Genomic DNA, 13,119 nt, shown 5'->3' on the forward strand with positions numbered 1-13,119 from the left:
TAGCTTGGATTTGACTAGAAAATTAGTCCGTGTGAATCTAGGCTTAGTATATTGCATGTTCAAATTGTTCATGTGATTGGGAGGTGGTTTTTGGTTTTTTTGAACCATGTCTCTACTTGACTATTTTATCCATGCCTTTTTCAGTTGTCTCACTCTTCCTGTCCTTCAGGTATGGCAGAAGGCATTTCTGTTGTTTTCAACCTCAGCAACTTCTTTTTTATGTGTTCCCAGTTAATGTTGTATCAGCAGCTGACGTCAATGTTATATCAGCAGCTGACCTCTTTCCTGTCTGGGCAGATTCAACATCCTTAATCTTCCCTCTTAGGAGACTTTAAACCCTAAGTAAGAGAAATTAAGGGTGTTGCAGAGATCATATAATATGCTAACATTCTTCCCTTCATAATGACAGATACTCAGTCCTCAAATTCTAATCATTCTCCTTGAGCTTTATATCCATATGTGGATATGGATAGGGGTAGTAAACTCAGCTAAAATTACTTGCTACCTGGAGTTATCCCGTTTCCATGGCACATCTCCATCAGAAATCTGGACTTAGATCACCAGTATTCTTTAGGGCCTATTAATTTACCTCCAAATGGTTCTCACTTAAAAAACAAACACAAAAAATACATGTGGGAGGCATATAGATAATTCTAATCTTTAGGCCGTTATTCTTTTAGTGTCAGCAGCTATTGATGACTTCAAAGATATGAAAAGCATAGCAGCTCTTGAAATTGCATATGAGAACTTACTGGCAAACACAGGATTTTTCTTCAGTTTTTACAAGTGAAATGGTTGATGAAAGCAGAGTCGTTATGATCAACATAGTGTTCTGGAATCCATTAATTCTTTGTGAGCTCTGCATCGTCTGAGGTAGCTCTGTCCAAACCTGCTGACAATGAATACTCAAGAGGCAGTGTCTTGTTTCTGGTGTTTTTGTGCTGCATACTTTAGCAATTGCTGCAAAATGTTGAAAGTAACTGCAGAACTTGCCCCATGCAATGAAGAACCAAAAAGAGGAGTATTTTCAGTAGGTATGACTGTTGTGTGTGGTTGTGGTTTTTTTTATTCGGGATAACAAAATGCTAAACTTTGGCAGTTTATCAGAATAGCCTAATCAGGCATTGTAAATGTAGCTTATATCAAGATATACAGCTTGTGACAGAGGATTATCTAGGCTGTAGTTTCAAAAAGACAAATGGGGTAACTGCATTAGATCGCCATTCTGACTTGACTCTCAGAGGCGCCTATTCTTCTCTTTAAGAAGAATATAGATTCTCTAAGCTCCATTTACTCTTCTAAAATATGGACTAAATTTTCTACCTCAAAGATCACTCAGATCTTTGTCTGTGGTCTGTGGTCTGCTCTCATTCTTTAGTATGACCAATGTAAAAATACTGCGTTCACAGAAGAGGTTTTTAGAATAATACAAAAAAAGATGTTTACCTTTTTATGTCCTTGATTTTTCCAGGAAGCTTGTTTCAGAATTAGGGTGGAACAGTGGGTTTTTACACGTTACGCAGGAAGAACAATTGCAGATCAAAACTTCTTTCTTCTGTCCCCAGACCAGTTTGGAGCAACTTCATAGGAATATCCTGTAAGCAGCGTAAATGCACGTGAACGTGCATGCGTGTGTGTGATGATTATAACATTTGATTAGGATTTGAAAGGCTGTTTTTTCCATTAGTAAAGAAGATATAAGTATCTTGTTGTAAGATATGCAACCTTCATCTCTAATGGAAGCACTGTTAGAATCTTTATTTTCTTGTTTTCTTCTTTTCAAAGAAAACACAGGTTGTTCCTTTGCCATTACAATATGCAGTAATTGAAAGTCTCTCCTATTATCTTAGGAATTCAAAAATTTCCTCCTTATTGTTGCCATTAAGAATGGAATTGCCAGCTATGTTTTTCATAGATTTATTGAACTGAAGTATGGTCAATGGAGTTGAAAATTTCTGACAGTACTCTTACAAATAAGTCAGCTGTCCAAGGTTTTCACTCTTGAATTTTTAACCATTAACACAAGTCAAGCAGGACTACTTTTAACTCTTAAGAAAGTGTTTTTTTCTTTTAAACTCCTCTGAAGCATCTGTGAGTTGGTGTAGAATATGATCCAATAATACTGACATTAGAGGACCTAGAAAAATCTGATGGTTTTCACAGTTTTTGACCTTTCTGGCTTAAACCTTTCAGAGTAGAAATTAGATAACCTCTCATGGTGGTTACCTATTCAAACAGTTTTAATCACATGAATTTTTTTAATTAGTGTTCTTATGCAGTTCAGAAGCCATTTTCAATACCTTCCTTTTGTACATTAGTTCTTCAAGGGGAAAAAAATAATCCTGCAGGAATTCAGCTGTTTTATGAGCATACTGCAATCATTTAGGGAATTTTAAAGCCCTTTCATTTATTTTGTATATGATTACACACTCCTACATTAAAATCCCCTTTATTTTGGATGTGTGGATTAAATTTGCATGAGGTAATTGCCAGTCTCTTAAAAACTTCAATGTTAATACAGCCAAGCTACCATAATTTAAGAAAATCAACATTTTCACTGAGTTGGTCTACCTCTGAACATAACCTCTGCAGGAGAATGTGGGCTTTTACAACAATACTGACTATACTATACAATGAACTTTCCTAAATTGCTTTTGTCTACTTTTCCAGTTAAAGGAAAAATCACTGAGCCAGTTCCCTTATAAAGATTTTCAGGGAGTGTCCAAAGGCAGCTAAATGATTTAGTATTGAAAGACAAAAATTAAAGTAACTACTTGTCATTTCACCTGGACATTCTTTTGAAAGGGATAGCATGCTGTGAAAACCCTCTATTTATGTATTAACCACATTTTTTTTGATAAATTCTTACGCATGTTTCTTCCTCTCTTAAGACTTGATTAAAAGCTTTTCAAAGATCAAAGGCACTTAGATGAATACTTTCAAATGGTGGAAGTAAAGTTAATGCTTTGGTTTCAAAAAACTGCTTAGCACTTGAGCTGTCACTTCTGTTAACTCAAGCACTGAACTGTAATATTTGACTGCTAAGTCAAGCATGTGGATGCCTTCCAACAAAAAGGGAAGAGGTGTACAATGTTCTGATTTGGTTTTAAATTTTCTGAATTATGTGCTATTTTAGTCTTTTTAGTTGCTGTTTCTTATTATAGTATGGCATACGGGGCCAGTTCTTTTTAATGTCTTTATCAGTGATCTGGACAAGGGGATTGAGTGCACCCTCAGTAAGCTTGCACTTGCTCAAGCTGGGGGGAAGTGTTGATCTGCTTCATGGCAGGAAGGCTCTGCGGGGGGATCTGGGCAGGCTGGACTGATGGGCTGAGGCCAATTTTATGAGGTTCAACATGGAGAAGTGCTGGGCCCTGCACCTGGGTCACAACAACCCCATGTAACACTACAGGCCTGGGGCAGAGTGGCTGGAAAGCTGCCCAGAAGAAAAGGACCTGGGGGTGTTGGTCGACTGACTGAGTATGAGCCAGCAGTGTGCCCAGGTGGCCAAGAAGGCCAACAGCATCCTGGCTTGTATGAGAAAGAGTGTGTCCAGCAGGAGTAGAGCAGTGATCGTCCCGCTGTACTTGGCACCGGTGAGGCTGCTCCTCGGATACTGTGTTCAGTTTCGGGCCCCTCACTGCAAGATGGATGCAGAGGTGCTGGAGCTTTTCCAGAGAAGGGCAATGAAGCTGGTGAGGGGTCTGGAGCACAAGTGTTATGAGGAGTGGCTGAGGGAGCTGGGGTTGTTTAGCCTGGAGGAGATTCAAGGAGACCTTATAACTCTCTACAACTATCTGGAAGGAGGTGGTAGGCAGGTGGGGGTAGGTCTTCTCTCAGATAACAAGTGACAGGACAAGAAGAAATGGACTTAGTTTATGCTAGGGGAGGTTTAGACTAGATATCAGGAAAAATATTTTTAACTGGAAGTGTGGTGAAGCATTGGAACAGGCTGCCCAGGGAAGTGGTGGAATCACTGTCTGTGGAGGTGTTTAAAAAATGCATAGATGTGGTGCTTAGTGGCATGGTGTAGTGATGGTCTTGGGTTAGTTAGATGTTAGATGGACTTGTAGTGATGGCAGTCCTGGGTTAATGGTTGGGCTTGATGATCTCAAAGGTCTTTTCCAACCTAAATGATTCTACGATTCTACAATGGAGTGACAGTACTAATAGTCATACAGTAAACATCTAGCTAGTTACAAATTTTAATTTCTTGGTTTTGCTATCTACTGATCCAGGTATAGACATATTTGCTCATTTTACACAAATAGTTGTGATATTGTTTGTTGACCAAATTCCACTAAGCATATTAGTGAAGATTAGTGAGATTATTTATTTTCTTTATTCTCACAAAATGAATAAACTGTTACTCTTCTATGAAACTGCCTTTTGCTAGTCCCGTGTGGTTTATTAACTAGGTTTAAAAATAGCTATATTATGTTTAATTAGCCGTTTCTTCTCTCCATAAAAATTCATAAGAATATAAATTACACATGTAATGTTTTCTTTGATTTAGTAGTCCTTTGCAATGCAAAATTAATTTTGTGATTGCTGAAGTTGGCTACTCTAACTATAAATCCAAGTTTAGCTGTTGTAGTGAAACTTTTTTCCCCTTTGCCTCACCCATCAACACAGTGTCATGGTTTAACCCTGGCTGCACCACGCAGCTGCTCGCTCAATGCCACTTGCCCAGAGGGGTTGGGAGGAGAATCGGAAAGGAATGTAAAACTTGAAGATTGAGATAAGAACAATTTAATAGGTAAAGCAAAAGCCATGCACAAAGCAAAGCAAACCAAGGAATTCATTCAGCACTTCCCATGGTCAGGCAGGTGTTCAGCCATCCCCAGGAGAGCAGGGCTCCACTGTGTGTAATGGTTACTCGGGAAGACAAATGCCATAATACCAGATATCCCCCCCTTACTTGTTCTTCCCCCAGCTTATATACTCAGCACGACATCCCGTGGTATGGAATACCTCCTTAGGTGGTTCAGGTCAGCTGTCCTGGCTGTGTCCCCTCCCAGTTTCCCGTCCCCCTCCAGCCCTCTTGCTGGCAGGGCCTGAGAAACTGAAAAGTCCTTGACTCAGTATAAACATCACCCAGCACCAACCAAAGCCATCAGTGCTGGCAGCATTGTTCTCACCGCAAATCCAACTCACAGCACTGCACCAGCTACTGAGAAGAAAATTAACTCCATCCCAGCTGAAACCTGAACACATAGTAATACCAAAACTCAAACTTTTGAAAACTTTTCCTAGACGCATTCAATATAAATAAATTTCTGTAAATATTTTAGACAACTAATAAGAAAAAAATAATCATGATTTAATGTCAGTATTAACTTAATAAATATTAACTTAACGGTTGGAAGGAGTTAATTGTCTTTATGATATCTTTTTCTTTATTATTTTTCTGACTAACAAGCATCGGACTGTGGGTGGAGGTTCTGTCTTCCTCCTCACGCATGAAGAGCTTGCACTGCAGTGTGCTGTGTTAGTTTTCCTGTCAGCGAGGCTAGTTTAAGAGTTTTCTCCACGAAAGTTCAAACCAGTTCAAAGGTTCCTCCATTGCCATCTCCACCACAGATTGTTATGCCTTACTTGTTTGTGCAGCTAGCCATGAAAATGGTTAGAGGAATCATTCAGTCTAAAACCAGCAAACCTACCTGTGGGTGCATGGAATCATGTGCAGGAATGGAGGACCAGGGCTAAAGCTTCAGTGCTATTAAACTGTGGTGCTACCAAGGAAATGGTAACATGCAGTCTTAAAACAAGAAATCTCATGGGTAACAGCAGTCATTACTCTAAATACAGTTCCTTACTTTGCATTATTGTGAAAAAGTTATACTACAATTCTTTAAATCCTGTTTATCATGACAACAGCAGCTGTTTTGGGATAGCAGCATTGCTTCTTAAAAATGTTAATTGTTCCTACTGTGAATTCTTAATATGGCTTATCTCAATATAGGCTTCCTCTATGCAGTATATGTAACAGCTTCCTTGCATCCTTTCTTTAAACCTCTAAGGTGGGATCTGCTCAGTTGCAGTATCCTGAAATCTGCAGAATTTAGGAATCAGGAATGGGTTTTGCTAATGATTTGTCATGGAGATTTCTCACTGACTTCCTGACTAACATCCTGATAAGCTGAGAGATATGATTACCTGCACAGTGACCAGATGTCAGCATCTGACTTACCTATGCAGTGTCTGCACACTCAAAGTTCCATGTCAAGAATTGAGTAAGAACATTATAGTCATTGTAAAATACAGAATTTCCCAAAGTACCTGTTCCTGTTGCTTAATTCCAAGTGAATAATTTCTATCTTGTGATGGCATACATGGTGGTACATAATTTTTATTTGTAACCACCCTTCATTTACTTTTGTTAGCATCATTTTGGGCTGGCGTGTGTTTCTTGTTGTATATAGGTTGCTGCATTTTTGTTTGTTTGTTTTTACATTCTTTCCTGTTTACATACACAGACAAACGTGCTAAGATACTGTAGTTTAATTGTAGTTGATTTTCATTTCATGTTGAAACCATGTAACAAATTCTGCAGTAATCTTTGGAGAACATTAAGACAATATGTGATTCTCTTTCCGTTTACACTGAATATGTTTTCAGTAAAACTATTAAAAATTAATTTAAGGTAGGAATGGTGTTAGGAATGCAGAAGCACAATGCATGCTTTGAATTGTTCCCCCAGAAAATCATGAATAAACATGCAGGTATTCAAATACCTTTACTTTCTCACATATTGTCATTTTGTTAGGTAATGTAGTTCCACGTTTTGTTTGTTGCCTCTAATGTTTTAATGGGCTTTTACTTTTTGCAGTTTTGGCTGAATTAATTGAAAAGTTCGTGTCACATCTTTCTGAAAGCCAATTGGATTGTTATTTCAGCACAGGCAACCATGAAGGTCAGTTTCCTAATCATTTATTGCCATGCAGCTCTTCATATTTAAATTATTTTCCTTCTAAATGTATCTATAGCATTTTGAGAGTTGTTTAAAATGTTCTTTAACAGCTCAGGAAGTCATCACTTAACTGGTGGGATATTTCCTCACTTTGGAAGCAAAAGATGATGTGCTTAAGTAAACAGTACAGATGATAATTTGCAATGGGCTTTCACATTTCTGTATGTGTAATGGAAAGATGGAGATGCAGGACAGGTGAGGGAATGATTCAAAGTATTTGTTGACATTATTATAGCATCATTTGCAAAGCTGGTGGCATAAATGTTTAAGATGGTATAAGCAATCTGGCTTACCTTTCGAAAGCCCCATAATATATAATTACTCAAAGGTATATGCAATTTATTAAAGAACTGCTATTGTTGGCAGAGTAATCTTGAGTATTAGTTTTTTGCAGGTGTTATCTTTACAGCCAAAAATAAAGGATGAACGATAAAGTTAATTTATTCTGAGTATAAAGCAATACATTTTAATGTTTTGAAGGACTAGCAAAATTAGAAGATTTAGAAGCGTTGTTAATACCTGCTGGAAAATGCACTTTCATTCTTTTCTATCTGTCCAGGACATTTCTCTTAGGTTGTAGTTCAGTCATTTTGAGTACTTACTCTGCCACTGACTCTGGAGAACCAAGTCTGCTTTGGGGAGAGCCTGTTATTTATACTGATATTTTATCCTCACATACATAGGATGCAAATATAGTGTCCTTGGAGACTTCAGATTCGACTTTGAAGTTTCAAAATAAAACCCCTTTAGTAATTTAGAAGATCTTATTCTTTTATGTAGTGGCCTTTACCTTCTGAGAGCTTGCTAATGAAATACTTTTAATTTTATTTGAGAATGTCTGTCTTTGCTTAATGAAGAGAGTTGCTGAAGTGACAGTTCTTCTTGTCACTATTTTATTTTTCCTTGAAAGATCCATAAAGGATTTTTTGTTGTCCTGCATTAGTTTGTCATTTACTTTTCAACTTCTCAGGAGGCATAATAAGCAATAAAAATCTTTTCATGGAGTCATAAGACTTGCTATATACATATTTCTGACACTTACCAGTTCAAGTTATGATTTTGATTGTTACTTTAAAAGTCCACATAATGTGTTCATGAGGTAAATGATTTATTTGACACCTAGACTGCCCCTCTTGCTCCTTTCTGCACATCTCTTTTTAGGTTGCAGTTCAAAGTATCACACAATCTCCAACGATATGGAAGGCCCAGGTGTAGTTTTCTGTCTTGGGGAATGCCTATCTCACATTTCTTTGGACAACAGTATAGCCCAGAGACCTAACTTTTGAAGGTTATCTTAGCGTTCCCTGTTCGAAAAACAGGAAGATGCACATTGTTTGAATAAGGCAAAAGCTAACTAGAGAAGGAGCAGACATCTAACTGTGCAACCTCCAAGTGGATGCCTTGCCCAGCGAAGACAGCATCCTGCTGTTTCTTACTCGTACAGCTAAGTACTTCCATCTGTTGTGGAAGAACTCTAATGAAGGGAAGCAGTAGTCCATACTCTGTTCACTTAGATGTTGAGTACCTTAGTTTCAATCCACTCTTTTCAACTTCTTGTTCAAAGCTAGGATTTAAAACACATGCAGGGAGGTTTATCCTGGATCTTCTACTTCATTGATTTCACCATGAACCATTGATTAGGTGCCAGTGGCAACGAGACTACATTATTTATCTAAAATTAAACTTTCTAGAAACACCAGGTTTGAAAATCCTGTGCAATTGCACTCTTTAAATTAGTTATTTTTAGAACAGGAAGTCCCAAAGAATAGGCACAGAAACAAAACAAAGATAACATAGTAAAAGCCTCAAGTCTTGATTTTCTTGAGCCTGACAGATTTTCTATCCATTTTTATCTTCTGAATATTTTTTTTCATTTAGTCTTATACAGACACTATTGAACATTAATTCTGGATAAGTTTGCCCGTTCAGTTCTCAAATAAAAGCTCCAAAATGTAAAGGGTTGTCTGATGGCGTTCCATGTGCTTTAATGAAGAGGAGCTTAGAAATGGGAGAATGAGAAGCCTTCTCAAGGACAGTCAGTGGTCTGGTGGTAAGAAACTGATGTAAAATGTAGACAAAGGGCTGTTGTTGCCTTAATGGTTTCTTTCCATATCAGCAACACCATTATCACAGACTTTTTTTGTGCTGAGTTCTCCAGTTCAGGAAGGAGTGTTGCTCAGGCAAACAGTGTATGTTTCATCAAGGATTTCTTCTAAGTTTTTCAGGAAGATAGCTACTAAAATGTCGGTACATTTTTCAGACAAGTGTAGCAGTGAGTGTTGTCCAGGGAAACTAGTTTAGACCAATAAATTCATACTGATTAACATGAAAGTGAAAGAAAAATCTGGCTCTAAAATTGAATATATGATCATACTCCACTCTGGAATAGTAAAAGGGTTTGGTTGTAAGAATTAGGTGTGTGATGTGGCTAAACTTACACTCACTTCATGTTCTTTTATGCATAATAAAACGTACAGTGTGGTCTTCCTGTGGAGACAGGGAAGGTACTTTGAGAACCCAAGTCAGTATTATGCTTCCTGTGTTTGTTACAGAAGGGACAAACACAACATGGTTGAATCTTTATCAAACCTTATTTACTTAAATTTAGGTTTCTCACTGGCTGAATAATGATTGATCAGATTTGTGTACATTTACCAGGGTTTTATGCTAATGCGTATGAAGGGTTGGAATTTCTCCAAGGAGAACAATTAATTATTGAATGCCATGTTATTTCACGGTGTCTTTTCCATGTATGTATGTGTAAACACTATTTAAGCTAAATCCTAAAACTGCTCTAACAGTAGAGACATTTTTCTGAATTAGGTAAAGCTAATGACTTGTTACAAGGTAAACTATATTCCAGATGCATCTTTCTAGCTGCACATCTAAGCAAGCCAAATGTGCACTTGGCATTTGTGTGTGTCCACCATTCTGTTGAATAAATTTGGGTCTGAGAAACTGAAAAACAATTTCTAATAGTTGTTTAATTTTAATGAAGGGAAGCCACAATTTTCATGAAAGTGGATTCAGTACAGTGCATAGATATTCAATGTTTATCATGTTTCTTGAAATGAGAAATCGATTATCTTAAAAAATGACAGCTTTCTAAACCTGTAGGTGGTTGTAATTAGAATAACACTGTCATCCATCTGCTGTGGAATCCCTCAGGATTTCAGTCCATTATAAAATTTGCAAATATGGAAAAATCAAATTAGTTTGAGTTTTTATCATTTTCAAGATAAGAGAGAAGGAAAATATCTGATAAACCACTATGCAGTTACAGTGTTTAATTATAAACAGTGACACAAATTTTACTTGAAGTTTACTTTCTGCTGGCAGCAATGATACAGCTGTGATTTGGATTCAGATGAGTAAAATAATGTACAATGTGTACATTAAATGTTAATGAACTCTATCCTCTTTCCTGGAATTAATACTTTCTAGTTTGCTTTTATTTTTCTTTCTTCTTAAAAAAACCCCAAAACATTGAAAACCAAATCATTGATGTCTAGCTGTAACATCAACAGCATGGCAAGAAACTGAAATTTGGTATGGTAGTAAAATAGGCATTATGCATTAGGGTTATGGAGTTTCTAGAATAGTCGCTTGCTCTTCCTGTTAGCGAATTCCAGTTAATTGCAACATAAATGCTTTGTAGAAATGTATTAATTTTCTCAAGATTCCAACAAACCCATTTCTCAAAGAATTCCACTTGCAGAGTCATCTAATAGGTTGGTGTCTAAACTTCTTAACTAATCTCTGCAATGTGCTGCAGACTACCCAAACTTGGGAATGCTACGACCTTTCAGGATCAACTGTTTTTTTCTGGTAGCTCTGGTTGTGCAGATGACCTTGCAGTTCAGTTCTCTATTTCCACTAGACTCTGTCTCTGAAACAGCTCTGCCATGTGCTGCCAAATGGATAGATCTGCAGGGATCTCAGGTTTTGGCCATAAAACTCAAATGTCGTGGTGTGTTCTTTCTCTGGATGAGGCTTAGTTCTCCAGCTGAACAAAATCTCATAGGAACTTTCTACCATTTAATGAGTTCTTAATCTTCTAAGGGTCAGGTGGATTGGGTAATGAACTGAGAAATTTTAAAAACACCAATGGGAAGCTATCAGTGTAGAGCTGATCAGAAGGAGTAGCAAAGGGGAAATACAGGACTATAACCGCAAACTGGACTGAAAGGGAAGGAGAAGGAAGGGCAGTCTTCTCTTCTTTCTGCATCATTTGATGAATGGACTTCTTGAAATACGGGTGCCCGCTTTAAAGATGCTGTTAGCAAAAAGCTTTTTGCCTTTTGCCAATTTGCATGTAATTGGACTGCAAATGTTGTTCATTCTTAATAATGTTGCTGCCAAAAATAGCTTGAGTATTTGTGATGTCCAATGCATGAAGTTCCACAATTTCAGTTTGTATGGGGAAAGCCAAAGACTAGAGATCTGATAGCGAACATAATTACATGCTTCATTTCAAAACGTCTGCAGAAATTATGCAGACGGCTCTGGCCATTATGGAATTTTCAACTGTTTACAGTGTTACTTATGTGGTTACTTTGAATCAAAAGTATTTTCAATCCATACAAGTAAACCTAGTCTTTCTTACTATCACCAGAGTTAAAATTTAACATTCATTAACATTTTGTAGAGGTTATATAGCTAAAAAAAGTTTTGCCTGGGCAGCAGGAAGTGAAAAAGCTAAATTAATAATGTGAGGGACAGCTTTAGTAATTTTCTTCACTTAACACAAAAGGGAAGCCAGTAGTTTCTTTGGGGTAATGGTAGTTAAACAGGGAAATAAAATTATTACCTAAAGACCATTTAAGTTGTATGAAATACACTGTAAAGCTGTTTCAGCTTGGCAGCATGTCATTTCAGTATGAATACAATGTAGCCCATTTTCTGACTTAAACACATAAAAGTTTCTTCATGGTAAGAGGGAAAATTAATAAAAAAGTCATCTTTTATGTGAGTTGTAAAGTTGATTGAAGTCTGTGTGTGCCAGTTAACTTACTCTGAAGTGTTTGTAGCTATAGATTGAGTTTAATAATAATATGTAAATGTCTGCAAAACATGCCTTATGGGTTATTCGTTTTTGTGAATGCTACAAAACATTTGGAGACGTACTGCCTACTAAGTGCTTGAAATGGGCATGATCAGAGTTAGTACAAATGATCAGTCATGACCTCTAAGCAAGGAGACACTGAGATTGATTGAAGAATTCTCCCCATCTTCCCTTCACGCTGTTCTTCCCATTCTCCCTAATCCCTTTTGACATTTACCCTTTGCTCAGAGTTTTGCAGGAAGACTTGAAAGATAAAACCATAGAAGACAATCAGCCCATTTGTTCCTGTTGACACAAGATGAAAACCTTCACATTCCTTTCCATCACTAGGTTTTGTTCTGCAATAAATAAATAAATAAATAAATAAGGTCCCTGCCTGTCCTCAGGATCCACCTGATTTGCATCTGGAACTATGCAGGATGCACAGGATCTCTTCTCTTTAAAGATGAGGACTAGATAGGCAAGGGCAGTGAAGCATGCCTTAGCTAGGAGTCCCAGATGTAGGCTGACGGAACCAGGTGGGACAAGTTGCTCACTGAGCCCCCTCCACCTTTTTTTGCCTTGCCCCCTACCCTCACTGCTCCCCCCACTCAAGCAGCAGAGGTCCTAATTCTCTTGGTTTGGTTCTCTGTGGAACACTGGAATTGATGTAGAGGTAGAAAGGTTGGAAACAAAAGGAAGATAGCCAAGTCATAAAACAAAATATTTCTTTGTTATAGAAAAAGATAATGCTCTACAATTTTTCACATGTAATGTTCTGTTCTTTGTTTAAAGTTATCACTGACAATTAATAGTTTGCGGTCTTTGGTGTTTCAAAGGAAGCAGTTTCTCTTTTGAATGAACAAGAATATGTTAGATAGTAGATTTAAAAGCAGACTTTAGAGCAGGGATACCAATATTTCTTATGATTAGCATATCTGAAGTGTGTGCAGTAGGTTGCTAATATAAAGACCAGTTGCATGACTAAAAATGGCAAAAAAAAAAAAATCATTTACACTTAAAAATGGTCCATAGTTACTGCTGTGGCGTTTTAAATGCATTTTGGAATGAGAGATAAACTCAACTTTCTATTAGAATATTT

At 37.4% G+C, this 13,119-nt stretch overlaps 1 protein-coding gene across 2 annotated transcripts in view; it reads left to right on the forward strand.

Annotated features, from left to right (window-relative positions):
* The window catches only part of TBC1D32 (TBC1 domain family member 32), an 84,277-nt gene that overhangs the window by 57,809 nt on the left and 13,349 nt on the right, over positions 1-13,119 (forward strand). For both annotated transcript variants that reach the window (XM_055714543.1, XM_005433917.3), the window contains exon 28: positions 6,833-6,916. In XM_055714543.1, the coding sequence (XP_055570518.1) occupies positions 6,833-6,916 (84 nt within the window). The remainder of the gene's footprint in view (positions 1-6,832; positions 6,917-13,119) is intronic.

The sequence above is a fragment of the Falco cherrug genome, chromosome 6 (assembly GCF_023634085.1).
Source record: "Falco cherrug isolate bFalChe1 chromosome 6, bFalChe1.pri, whole genome shotgun sequence".
Lineage (NCBI taxonomy): Eukaryota > Metazoa > Chordata > Aves > Falconiformes > Falconidae > Falco > Falco cherrug.